General features: G+C 39.4%; 1 protein-coding gene across 1 annotated transcript in view; it reads left to right on the top strand.

The window, feature by feature from the left end:
* Window positions 1-1,095: 1,095 nt before the first annotated feature.
* Window positions 1,096-14,526, top strand: part of LOC146448612 (uncharacterized) — a gene marked incomplete at its 5' end in the record, with an annotated part of 123,245 nt that continues 109,814 nt past the window's right edge. Inside the window, 3 exons of the mRNA XM_085102419.1 lie at window positions 1,096-1,455; window positions 4,605-4,841; window positions 7,244-7,373. Of these exons, the coding sequence (XP_084958545.1) occupies window positions 1,096-1,455; window positions 4,605-4,841; window positions 7,244-7,373 (727 nt within the window). The remainder of the gene's footprint in view (window positions 1,456-4,604; window positions 4,842-7,243; window positions 7,374-14,526) is intronic.

Here is a 14,526-nt window from a genome sequence, read left to right on the forward strand (position 1 = left end):
ACTTACAGTAAAAAAGAGAAGTATAATATTAAATTAACATTGAATAATATTAAATATTCATATCTCCGGGAAATCCGGAAAATCCGTATTTTCCGTCATCATATAAAAAAGGTTGTGTCAGTCAGCAGTCAGTCATCACTGCAAGTTTAATCATTAAACATTCATGTCTCCGGGAAATCCGTGAAATCCGCTTTTTCCGTACTCATAAAAAAAGTTGTGCACTTCATGAATTTCACCAGCAGTCAAGTCTTAGTAAATTTCTGTTTTTCATTTCAAATACACGGATTTTACGGATTTTACGGACATTCCGGAGACATGAAGGTTAAGTTGAACTCACGTCCTACCAGAGTTCAAGCTTTACTTTAACAACATTTTGTGAGTCAAACAACTATTTTATCACCAGATGGAAAAGGTGGATTTTCCGGATTTCCCGGAGATATGAATTCGAAACTTGGTTTATACTAAGTTTCACCAGCAGTCATCTACCTTTAAACAATTCATTTGAGTCAATCAACTTGTCATCACACGCGGAAAAGACGGATTTTCCGGATTTCCCGGAAATATGAAACTCAAGTTAACCTTGAGTTATACCAGCAGTCAAACTTTAACCCATTTTTTTTTTAGGCAAACAACTTTTCACAACACACGGAAAAGACGGATATTCAGGAGATTTAATGTTATATAAATGATAAGTTGCTCAAGTGTAAACTAGCTGTTGATGTAAGACAATCTAAACGGGGTTTTACATCTCTTCTTATGTTCTTTAAGCACACGTCAAAGGAACCGGGAAGTTTGGGAAACGATCTTCTTCTTCTTCTTCTTTTTCTTCTTCTTCTTCTTCTTCTTCTTCTTCTTCTTCTTCTTCTTCTTCTTCTTCTTCTTCTTCTTCTTCTTCTTCTTCTTCTTCTTCTTCCTCTTCTTCTTTTTCTTCTTCTTCTTCTTCTTCTTCTTCTTCTTCTTCTTCTTCTTCTTCTTCTTCTTCTTCTTCTTCTTCTTCTTTTTCTGGTTATTATTATTATTATTATTATTATTATTATTATTATTATTATTATTATTATTATTATGATGATGATGTAGAGATTTTTTCTCCTTTAGTCCTTGCAGATTCCACCTTATGTGCCTTTAACATCACAGGCTCTGGTGGGTTCATCAGCTCTCATTCTGTCGGGCACCACAGGACTTGCACCTGGCTTATTACAACAGCACGTGACCACAAGATAAAACTACAGTTTACCACTTTTCAGCTCCGGTTTTGGAAATGGAGTAAAAAGCGAAACACAATTCACGTTTACGACGGCAAGACTGTGAATGCCACCTTAGCTGGGGTTTACACTGGAACACGAAGACCCTTTATAGTGCAGTCTAGTGGTCGTTTTATGTTGATAACATTGACCCTCCGACTATACGGAGATCTGACCAATTTTGAGGCAGTATACAATTCCACCACAGAAACAGGTAGGTTACAATCACTTATCCTAACAGATATATCTTGAGCTTACCTGAATTAAGGAAAAGCTTGTCATAAGGCGTTTCTGTTTACCGTCCGTCATGAACTACAAACACACACTTTTTATACTCAGACAACGACGCAATAATTGATCAATGCAATTTCTTCTTGGGTTTTCACTTTGTAAGGAAACGCAACAAATTGATCTTATTCAGCGGGGGAGGTGGGGGAAATTTTCCACGCTAACGGAATATTCTTAACTTTTTAAATATAAAAGCAAACACCACCAAAATTGGTGACTTTTTCTAAAATTTTTTTGTCTACGGATTTAGTTTTGTCGCCTTGGCAACAAGATTTACAGCTAATTTCCCCCCACTTTTTAAACTTTTTTTGAGAAGTTTTAAGTTTATGGTCATAACTTTAAATTTTGATTTTTGATTCTTATCTATTGGTTTCGATAAATTTTGTCAGTTTTTGTGGTCTTGGATATATCGAGAAACCTCAAAGGGCGGATGGATGTACAGATCAACTGACATGATCGTCACGTGATATGAGGCCATTAGACCACTTTGTAGTCCTCCAAGGATTATATACCTTCTATACCTTCCCCTTAGGTCCCTTAGGTGTGACGTGGGGGAGAGGGGGAAGGGGGTGGGGTGGACAAGCCTCCGTTGCAGGAAGGTACAAAAAGAGCCCTGGTCTGGTACGGTTAACCAAGAGTCTTCTCTGTCGCTTTAATAGAGCTGGTTTATTAACAATTTTAACTGGCCCTGTCAAGTGAACTGGAATCTGCAGCCTGTTATGGATGAACTATTACGCACTAATAAAGACGGCTTCCAGAGCGTTTGAGCTTGACGAGTGATCTGAAAAGCTGACAGAGGCCACAACGTTCTGAAATAAAAAAAAGGAAACTTGACGGAATCGTAGGAATTGTCAGAATTTATATCGCTGGAACATCCAGTTTTTGACTTGTTTCTCCCGCTCATTGCATCGCACATCTGACGTTGGTGGCTAAAAGAAATCGATTTGTACGCGCTTAATACTTTTGTGGCCGTTTAACTCCATCACATAGTTTCCGGGAAAACTTGCGTTAAGCAATCTACCGATGCCGGTTTTCCTCACTGAATGATTTGGCAGCTCTATCTCACCTGATTGAAGGCCAGCAGCAGAAACAGCATCTGACAAAAACTTGAACCGTCCGTCATCTTGACTTAAAGTTCAATTTGGGACACAATGAGGCATCATTTAGGACAATGTAAAAAAATTGGACCAGCTGTAGAGCGATCTGATTGGTTGATTTTAGTTATTGGCCCTCCGACTGTCTTAGTCGTGTAATAAAACCCTATATTGACTTATATTGCCTCAGCACTGGTGCTACTTCGACTCAATTTATCGCCGCGAAATAATTTTTTGTTTCCTTTAGAGGTTGCAGAAATGTGGATTGCACTATCGCTAAATGCTGTTAGTGTAAATAGCGTCAGTCGTTTAGTTCGTAAATGTTAATTTGTCGTTGCATACATGCATACATTCATACATACATCCGTTTTTTTTCAACTTGAATTATCAGAGTAGCTTTATTTAGCTAATATCTTCGAGAAAGAAAAATACATAAATCAATTAAATTATTACAATACGTTAATTAGAACATTAAGACACTAAAAGCTTTCTTTATGACTATGTTAAAATCTTTTAGTGATGTTCTCATACTGTCTGGGATCGAGTTCTAGTTTTTGCAGCTTGGTATCGCAGGTACTCTAGTCCATATTTTTTTGTTCTTGGTATAGGTAAGGTCAGTATGTTCTTTCCTCTTAATGAGTAACTAGAATTATGAAGAATGAACAGTTTTTTAGATAACCAGGATACGTGGAAACAAATAATACGTTGTATAGATATTTTTTTAACAAATGCATAAGGGAAACAGTCTCTAAAGAAACTGCGGTGCTGCGCCTGTGGAGAGTATAGAAACAAGTGTTAGGTCTATCAAGAGAGTTAATAACTAACGGTAAATTGGCCACCGTAAAGAGATTCGAGTGCTCTTTATGGTGGCCAATACAATTTTCCTTTAGCTCTCAACTCGTGTGTTATTTTTTATATCAAAATTATATTTTTCTCTTACACGCTATGTATTCATAGATAGTAGCATCTTCTTGCTACTATACAATCACAATCGAAATAAAGTTCGTGCCTTTTTTTTTGCTTAATAGCAAATATATTGTTTCAACACAAAGATCACTAATTACAATTATTTGCGTCCCTTCACAGTAAACGGTACTTAAACAACTGACAAATACGATACTTGAACTACTTAAAATTCGGTACGTACACAGGTCACCATATGATATAAACATACGCAGCATACAATGTAACACTGTAATTTTTTAAAAAGTTTCTGTTGTATTTTGTGAGTATAAAAATTAAAAACAAGGCAAAATATTAACAGCTGCACTTAATCTAACTGCCCCTGCCTCATGGGAGTTAGCTCTACGCCAAAATTAGTTAGCGGTTGTCTTCCAGAGGTAAACATGGCAGTTGGTTCTTTAAAAGTTCAAGTTAACCCTTTCATGGAAGAAAAATATTCACGCCGATATAATTTGAAAAGGAAAACATCGAGGAAATATCTTAACCTAATTATTACACTTCCTTGAGCGAAAGCGTTCCCTTCAGAGACTCTTTCTTCTTGAACAATCCTCGATCGAAATTCAAACACCAAATATGCATTTGTCCGTTGGAAATGGATGCGAGGTAAATTATCTTTTTACCATATATTCGCTTTCAATTTAATGCCCTTTATCTCTGATCGATGGTTTTAGATCTGTCTGCGTGGTATATTATGGCAACGCTTCATGTTGTCTAGTCTCTCAAACTGGAAGCAAAACTTGAGGATCGTCGAAGTAGGGAATTTCACGTAGCTATAAAAAAGTCCAAGACGGTTTCTTCCTTTAGTAACAATTTCTATGGTTCCCATGTTACAGCTGCCTTGGTTTGCTCGGAAATCACTGCCTTGCATAAAAAAATTATAATAATTTCAAGTTGTTTTCGATTTTAACGGATACTGTCTCTTACCTTTCTACCTTTAAATATTGAAATAAATGTGAAACAATAAATGTGGTGAATTTTGAAACACCCAATACATTAGAAACCTTTTCTCTTATCTCAGATAAGCCCGGACTAACGTTTCCAATCACGGTCGTGCGAACAGTTCCACAACACAAATTGTGGTGTTCAGCTGAAGGAACTCCTCCCATCAACATTTCTTTACTAAGAGGACCAGAAGTCTTGGCACACGGAAAATGGATTGCAGTAGCTAACGCCGACAAGGAAGGAAACTACACTTGCGTGGCTACTAATAAAGTTGGTTCCGACTCAAAAACTATTGCAGTAACTTTGTTGCAAGGTATGTCTTTGGTTGACTTAATATCTAACTAATAATTCAGACATATGAAATGTTTTTGCCACATTCATCGCCTTAAAACAAAGATGAAGCAACAGAATGCTTATTCTAAGTCGTCGTATTTTGATCCTTTCAACTTCAGTTGAATCAAGAAAGATAAGTTATCCTTGTTATAAGTAAACGTCGAGCAAATTAAACTGTCGTTAACTGGTGTAATTGTTCTTTCAGTTTGACATCAATTTGTGGTTAGCTCAGTTTTATCTCACTTAGAGAAAGTTACGTTACGTAGCCAATTCGTAGATGGGAAAATGTGCTGCGACTGAAACAATGGTCTTAAAGTCTTAAAGTACTAAAACCTTTATTAAGCTTGAGCTTATTGAGGTACAGGTAGGGACAGGTCTTATAGTCTCGTAGGTGGCCAGGAGGCTGCAAGGGTGTTAGTGCAGGAAGGGCGGCCGTCACGGTATAGTTTTGTGCTCTGAAGAGGGCAGCATTGCCGAAACATCGTTTGAAACTCTCTTAAAAGCGTCGATTTTATGATCTTGAGATTTTTGTCTTAAAGGCCTGTAGAGTGGTATCCATCACCACATTGCTGGGCAGTAGGTTTCATGTCCTTATAGTTCAGGTCCCATGTCCTTATAGTTCGTTGGAAAAAGGACTTGCCAAAGGCGGTAACGATGGGCGGGAGTTAGCAATATTTGCAGACACGGTTTCTAGTACTTCTTGGGTTGAGAAATACAGATTTTTTTTTTTTGGGGGGGGGGGGGGGGGGAGAAGGAACCGGAGAAAAAAACCTGCTGGTATACGCGACAGTGTTCCAGCGTGACTCAACCGAGACTACGAACTAACCATGTACTGCTGTTGATGCGCCTGTAGTGGGAGGTGACGAATCTGGCTATGTTCTTCTGTATTTGTTCAATAAGCTTAACGTCAGCATTTGAATGGGGGCTCCATACAGGGGTCCGCTTATTCAAGCGAAGGCCTGACCATTTGTAAAGTGAACACTAGAATTAGAGCAATGAATATTTCGCACTTTCTTTCTCTTAATGTGTTCTTTAAAATCGCTGTGGTTCTCTGATTGTCCTACCACACCGGGTGGTTCTAGTAATATGCATTTCAGCTGGCTGTATACCAGGATTCACCGACGGACCTGGTATCACTGGTGACTTCCAGTGTTTGAGACACCCCGATTCTCAACAAATGTCCACCATTTCCTACAAACTCTTTATACTCGGTTTGGACCTTGCAAGGACTAGGCGAACGAAGCACTCGTGTGACTGGCAGGTTTTTGTTTGTTGCCTTTCCTTACTCTTAAAACCTTTCTTACCAGTTATTACAAATTATCCGAATTCCCTGCTCCAGGAATGCGTGTGAAAGAGGTACGTTCACAGACAAGCAAAAGTGAGGGCTATTCACCTACATAAAGCGCGTAAATATGTGATATAATCCCCTAGTGTACGTGCCGCGCCTAAAGGCTAGCCCGAGTGCTAAGCCAATAGGAATATATCACATATCCACGCGCAGGTGACCCAAGCTCAAGCTGTGAGCGATGATCATCTTGCGTAATAGCGGTCACGGCACAAATATGAGAGTTTGTTTGGGAATGTTTGCGATCGAGTTAAGAGGGTAGAAATACTTGAAAGTCCCTGATAAAAATAAGATACCTCTGAGATGGTGAGTGATGTTCCAAGTCCCTGTAAGTCCATTATCTTCTTATGATCCCTGTGTGACGTTCACTGTCCAAACGAACTTTAAGATAAGGACCCTCCAAACGATTCCCGCTTTGAGAAATTAAGTCAAGTATCCTAAGTCTCTTATTAATGAGAACCTTTCATTCAATACCCATAATTATTTACTCTTGCCATGGAATACAAAGCCAAGCTAAAGCGCGCCTAAACGTTTTGGTAACTATGCTTGTCTCTGAATATGAATCTTGACTTGGACGTACACGGTGTAAAATTAGCTCCTATTTGAACTGCAGGTGACATGGTATAAAAGCCCGGAACCCCCTATGCTGGGGAAAACACTGATTATCGGGGCAAAACTTGGGTGGTAGGGAATGGGGAGGGTATCCTCTAGAGTAGCATTGTCTCTAGGGGGGGGGGGGGGGGATGTTAGAGTGTAACATAGGATGGACTAGAAGAGGGGTGCCTTCTGGGAGGATAATAGGTCAGAAGGTACGATGGTACCATCTTGGAGAGATCCGGACCTACACCAATGGAGGCCATAGCACTTGCTGTGGGGCAAAGTGCAACGGAACATGCACAATTACCCCACAGCTTAAAATTGGAGGGTAAGGGTCTGCATTTCCCCGTACGTTCGGTGTGTAAAGTTCACGGTCACCTTGATTTTACAGTTTGTTACGCTGGGGCTGTTCTGATATCTTTAACACTTTCATTATGCAGATTGCGGACCGTCGTGTGTTGCTCAAAGTGTAATGTGGAGAGGCGGAGTACCAGAAAACTATTATGACTGCCGTGATACAAATTATTCAACTGAAAGTTTGAAATGCATTCCAACGACGACTACTTTCTTGTAAGTACATTTATCGTTTTGATTGTTTGTTTTTCGTTTCAAAATGCATTCCGGCTTGGGCATTTGAAAAGTAGTTCATCTGTTCGTCAGGAATGCCTACAACAGTTGTTTTAACAATCACGGATGATAATTGCTGGCGAGTGTTAGCAAGGCAGCACACTATTTTTTACAACAGTGGAAAAAAAAAATGTAAAATTTGTCAGATGTAAGTTCGGAAGCTTGCAGAGTCGGTTGGGTTTTTATTACCGGGAATATCCATGCCTGTGATGACGTCACTAAATTGCACATGGAAAGAGATCTAACAGAGTTCTGGTAGATTTACTTTATTCCTTACCCTTTTAGGCAGATCATTCACAGTATTCTTCGCCCATTGAAGCAATAAATTTGGCCATTAAGTCAAAATCTCTGCCCGATGAGGTAAATAGTCCGATGGTCGAGTTTAGTATTGTTTATTATTTGGAGTGAAGTGTACCGTGCTCTGGTGGCACGGATCCGCCCAACCAGCCGGGTAGTACATCAAACATATAGGGAAACAACAATGAGAAGCCACTGAAGTCATAGTCAAGTTGGGGTTGACGAGAAAGACCAGACGAAACCAGTTTGAACATTATTAAAAATTCGAAATGGTCTCCTCAATATCGCAGAGTAGACATACCCGTCAAACCGGTCCCTAAGTACTCTTCCAGTTGCCTTTACAGGAAACAATCTGGTTATCTCTTTTCCTATAAAGGGGAACTCTTTACGTGAAAACTGAAATGATGGAAAACTTTATAGAACAGTAAATTTTTGCATTGGATATGGAAGCCCTCTCTTCACAGATGAGACGTTTGCAATTACAAGACAGAGTGGTGACATTGTTGAATGAACTGAGGGACAACGTTTGTCATAAAAGCTATTCTCGGAAAACAGTGGAATCAACACGGGACAAAAATGGAATGGAGTTTACCGTTGGAAAACTGAAAGTGCCTACATTTTACTTTCCCAAGGAAAAGAAATTTTGTTGTCAGTTGAGCAGCGTTTTGAAGTTGAGGATACACACTGAATACTTGATCAAGGCTGTCATTCCACAACCATTTCTTAATGACTGGTGCATGGATCCATTTACCCCGTGTTGTGTCAAGAAACTTTGTTAACCCTTAGCGCACACAATGAAGGAGAAGACTGTTTATGAGAGAAGAATAAACTTTAATATAAAGAATGAAAATTCAACATCAGCGAAATAGAGATAAAAACTTGCCAAAATATCTATAGAAAACTTTAAAAACTTTTTACATAATAACAACAATGAATGGGAAATTTGTATTCAAATAGTCAAGGGTGTAAGCAGCAACGGCTTCTCGCTCAACGATTGCATCAGAAGGCTGGTGTTCGAGAGGGTCTCTGTGGGCTCCCAGAAGTGGCCAAATCTCAAAATGCGATTGAAGTTACCAAATCATCGTCCCCCATTTCCTCCGAAGAGCTAAGGCATGGATGGGTACATACTGAGGGGAACAACATACTACAATGACAAACCGATGCAAGGCTTAACCTCAGATGTGTGTGGAGACTATTGTTTTTTTTTCCTTACTCATCTAGCACGCAAGGTGGATTTGAACACTATTGAAATATAAATTTCTGCGATACGATTCACAGTGGGGCGATGTACAAGTAGCACAATTTGTACACACCTACATTCGGTCGTTAACTAACCTTATGAATGAAAGGGTCCCACTTTTTTAGCGACAAGCTTTTAAATCGATCAAATGTAGGCGTGAAGTTTTGTTGAAGTTAAAATGAATTATGTGTGTGCGTCTTTGATATCACTTTAAAAAAGGACATTGGTCGTTGCTGCTTTTCATTGCGAGAAGAGGTTCCAATTTAAATGTCCAAGCAGTATTATGATAGCAGGGCTAAGTCAGTGTGGGAAGACGACGTTTACGGGACAGTTACTTGAACAAGCGGATTCTTTATTTAAACGGCCTATTCGTAAAATTGTATATTGCTATGATCAATGTCTCCACTTATGTCCAGAAATGCACCTAACCCTGAATTTGGGTACTTCATATAAAGCATGCCTTTTTGTCGTTTTCATATGACTTCATGTTTGACAGAATTATGTGTGTTTTAGTGAAAATTAAGGTTAGGGGACACCTTGTGATGTCTATCATACAGTTCATGAATCTCATTAGCGTGCATTTCTGGACATATCTCCATCAATGGCAGGAATGTTATAGGAACATGGCAGCGCAAGTGACATATGTGGAGGGTATTCCCGAAGATATTCCTAGTTTATTCCCTGCAAACTGCCCACCAGGAATACTGGTATTGGATGACCTAATGAGAAATAACGGCGACGACGACCCCATTCTGGAGCTGTTTACTAAGGTGTCTCATCACTGTGATGTAACCTGTATCTATTTGACCTAAACCTTTTTCACCTGGAAAGTTCTCTCTCAGAGTATTTCTCTGAATACTCACTACATCATTGCTTTTAACAATCCTCGCGATACGCTGGGTTTTCGGACGTTGGCTAAGCAAGCATTCGCAGGAAATGTAACTAACGTATGGTAAAGCTTCCAAGATGCCACGTCAGACCAATTTTGTTATCTTGTCTTGGATTTACATCCCCGTACACCAAACATTTAACGGCTACGAACAAGGATATCACCAACAACACATTCTTATCCCGTGATTTACGTAGACAAAAAATGTCATAAAACAGAGGAACCACTACCGGTGGATTTCAGTTAACATGATGACTTCTTACAAGTCAAGTCGCAAAGCGTAAGGGACAGGAAAGAATCAACGTGGTGGCAAAATGGTGTTACGCTCTGCTACCACTACCCGATCTAAAGAAGTCAGTAGAAAGCGTGTAAGAGCTTCCAGTCAGTGAAGAGTTCTTTGTACCTGTTTTACGAGTAATGGAAAACGGCGGAAAGACATATTAGCACATGCGAACAAAGGGCAAATGGAAGCAATTGGTGAAATATCTCTAAATCTCCGTAAAGGCAGCATTGTGATACCGAGTTAATCATTTAAACGTTTGAAGCCACACCAGTCAAAGCTCCTCAATTTTATTCGCAAGAAACCAAGTCTTAAACGGAAAAAGGCAGTGCTGAATCAAAAGGGAGGATTTTTGTCAGCCCTGGCTAGTTTAATTGCTCCTTTTCCTATTGAGTTTTTAGAGGAAGTTTTCAAATGAAGCACGCGCAAACGATGGTGATGGTACCTGAACATTTGTTGCAAAGTATGGAAACAGAGCATCGGTTGACTGCACCGGCTCAGCTTCCCACTCTGACACGTTTAGATCAAGACATGGAGCAGATCATGGGCTCGTCTTTACCTGAAGATTAAAAAGTGCTTTCGTTGGATCAACTCTTGCAAAGGTATCAAGGTTTGACAAAACAGATGAAAAGTGAATCCACGATAAAACCAACAGCAGTAATGCGCAAGTCATAGCGGAGCTCTCGCGCGCGCCGCAGGCGCGCGCAGCGGAGCCCCATAGCTAAGAGAATTTGGTAACCCGTGAATGCGAGAAATTTTGGTTTGGATATGACGTCATTTCTGTCCATCTGACCGTCCGACCGTCCGTAAGCAATCCCACAATGCTAATGCACACGTGTTTGTTTGGCGGGAAGTTGCATGGCGAGATAGTTTGGCAAGATGCGTTTACAATAGAAATGCTAAAGAACAAAAAACACAAAGACAATTTATACGTATTTGTTGGATATGTTGACAAACGTGGAAAGAAGAGAAAGAGAGAGAAAAAGAAAAAAAAAAAGCGGAGATGATCAAGCAAAGTTGAACGTGGAAGAGAGCGACGGATAGCAAATTAGAGAAGGCCGACCGGGAAAGAAAAGTAAGCTTAAGTTTAAAGAAGCCTCACATTTGCCTATATCACCCGTTCGTGATCAGTTATGGTAACTTTTAGAACTCTAAAATAGCTTTACATAGACACTTTAATCGCTTTCGATACCAGCAATATTCGAGAAGTTAATTTTGAAAAATTTGTTTCGTGGCCGTGTGTTTTTTCGTTCGCAGCGCACGGCCTTAAGCTTATAAATGTGTTTGTAAACAAACACAAGTTTCAAAGCTCTGAAATAATTCTACCAAACACCAAAGAGTACATTTCGGTATTCTCCTTTTCTTAAACTTAGAGACTAGAATTATTACTAATTAAGAGCAGAACTGACACAGTTTTTAATATCCAATAATTTTTCGCCAGGAGCTTACTTGCTCTCGCAAAAAATACCATGTTTACGTGATTACGACGGCCGTTTCAACAGATCATTTGTAAACCAAAAAGGTTTCTTTCCGGAAAAAAATCGATAACTTTCCTTTATGTTACGTGTTTTTGTTACACAGATATTTTAATCGTTTATTAAATTCTCGATACCATCGATATTCGTGTAGAAATTAATTTTTGAACATTTTGTTTCATGGCCGTGTTTTTTTCATTCGCACCTTTCGGCATTCATGTGTTTGTTAACACACGTAAGTTTAAAAGCTCTGAAATAATTCTACCAAACACCAAAGACTATTTTCCCGTATTCTCCATCTGTTAACGTTTATTTAGAGACTAGAATTATTACTATAGGACCAGAATTGACACAGTTTTGGATTTCCAAACATTTTTCCCCGGGAGCTAACTTGCTCTCGCAGAAAATGTCATGTTTACGAGATTCCGACGGCCGTTTACAGATCATTTGTAAACGAAAATGCTTTCTTCCAGGCAACAATCGATAATTTTATTTATGTTATGTGTTTAAAGCTTTATGCAGATGCTTTTATCGTTTATTAAATTCTCGATACCATTGATATTCGTTTCGGAATTAATTTTTGTACAATATTGTTTCGTGGCCGTGTTTTTTTCATTCACACCAGACGGCTCTCATGCGTTTGTTAATAGACACAAGTTTAAAAGCTCTGAAATAATTCTACCATACACCAAAGACTATTTTCCCGTATTTTCCATTTGGTTGACGAGACTAGAATTATTACTATAGGAGCAGAATTGACACAGTTTTGAATTTCCACTCATTTTTCCCCGGGCCGGTAACTTGCTTTTACACAAAAAAATATTATCATGACGTGTAATTCTTTCTTCCAGTACATGTATTTCCTTAGATTGGTTCTCGCAACCGTTAAACAGAGATCTCGACTCGTCTTGAAGGGATGGGGAAAACCACCTGAGAAAATCCGAGCTCTCACTGAAGTGCCTCGAAAAATTTTAGCTATCTGGCAGACAAAAAGATAGACGGAACTCGTACAAAGTAATTGTTCTCAGAAACATCAGATCTAGAGCTGCTTGAAAAACCGTTTAGTTTCATAAAAGATCCAGAGTTCTTGCAAGCGACAAGGCACTAGATGCGTTTGTCAAAACACTGAGGAAAGATCGTGAAATTGCTTGCGTAGTAAAAAAAGAAACACTCACCCGAGAAATCGTTGAAAAGCATTTGTAGTCTTTCAGCTCGGCCCAGCTGACAAAACAAATCCTTCACAGCTTCAAAATACTGCTTGGCTTTAGCTTTGTGGTGCTAGAAATTTGTAGAAAATCTTGCCAGAGCGATTGGCGCACAAGACGAGTACTCAATTTTTTACTGAGCTTGATGCAAAACGCTCTCGATTTCATTCACAAATTCACAAATTCCCGTCCCAACCGAAACACCGCTCTGCTATCGTTATTGGTTTTGAGTCAAGATCATGGAGCCAAACATCATTGAAAATAAAATCAACTCTTGTGGAGAGCTTGACAAAGAAGCAATAAAGGAATCGTACTGGAAGTTCTTTGCCTTCTTGGTGTTTGAGGACATTTTTAAGAAGAAGCAGCTTTCATTGCATGATAATCAAAAATGGCATCGGCTTTGGATAAATATCGCAGCAATGTCGATTGGCTATGGCACGATTTTTTGAATGTTTTGGATGCAATGGCGCCTTATGGACAAGACTTGATCGATAACACACAACCACATGAAGTGCGAAAACACGCTAGAAACTACTTCTGCAACCTTACCAGTTTTGCAAAACCTGTTGGTACTGGTTAGAATTGATGATTAGGGGCAAGTGAATGTGAATGTGACTGATCACCACACATCCCCTTCAGGTGACTACTCTAAAGAAACACTTCCAAGATGAGTTACTCAACGTATGGACTGTGCCATCAAGACCTCGAAGTGGTCAAGCCCGCTTCTGGTATAGCCAACATTCGGTGTTCAATTTGGAAAGAATGTCCGTTCTTCTGCCCTGAAGAGAGTAACCATGGTTATTAACATGCGTGTGTCACCGTGTGATCCCTTGAGTACAAATTATGTGAAGGTGGTAAGCCGCTACTGTGCCAGAACATGGACACACCCACGTTAAGGGCGTCAAGATCAGCAAAGAATCCGCTCAGACCCTATTTTACATGTATAATAAAGGAAATGTGCAGATACAGTCCAATTGACAAAAGCGGCGGCGAACCGTGTAAAGCCACAAATTACAGGAATGCACTTGTTAGTCTTATGGAAGATATAAACTTAGTTAATGTTTATCGACAATTGCACCCCACAACTAAATCTTTTACTTATGAGTCAAAGCCCTCAAAAATTCGATCGAGAATAGACTTTTTTTTCTTATTTCTCGTCCTCTCTCTAGTCATGTAAGGAAAACAGAGACCCGTAACACAATAGCACCTGACCACAAATACTTTCAATGGGGTGGTGAAATGCCTGTGGATGCATATTCTCAAAAAGGATCCAAAACATTCAGGGCCATCATTCTCTTTAAGAACGTGTTTGAAATAATTCATCATGTTTTAATTTATCATGCCTTTGGACGCATATTCTCAAAGGGAGCCTCCAGTGTACAAACTAAGAGAAAGTGAGATGGACATGATGAAAAAAGATGGACAACAACTGCAAAGTCCCAAGCTTCAGAGACAATTTGCCAGAATAGATAAAGTGACTCATTTCATGAAACATTCAAGGACGTTATTCTCTTTGTAACGTGTTCGTAACAATTTATCATGTTTTTTCAATAAAAGTATATGAGATATTGCCTCGTGTCCATTTTGGGGCTGACAAGGATTGATAAACCAGTTTCAATTCTCAAAGCGTTCAAAACTAGTTTGATCTGGCTTTTCTCGCCAACCCGCAACTTGTTTCAACTAGTTTGGCCATGACGTCAGTGGCTTCTC

The sequence above is a fragment of the Pavona decussata genome, unplaced genomic scaffold (assembly GCF_977016875.1).
Source record: "Pavona decussata unplaced genomic scaffold, jaPavDecu1.1 SCAFFOLD_856, whole genome shotgun sequence".
Classification (NCBI taxonomy): Eukaryota; Metazoa; Cnidaria; class Anthozoa; order Scleractinia; family Agariciidae; genus Pavona; species Pavona decussata.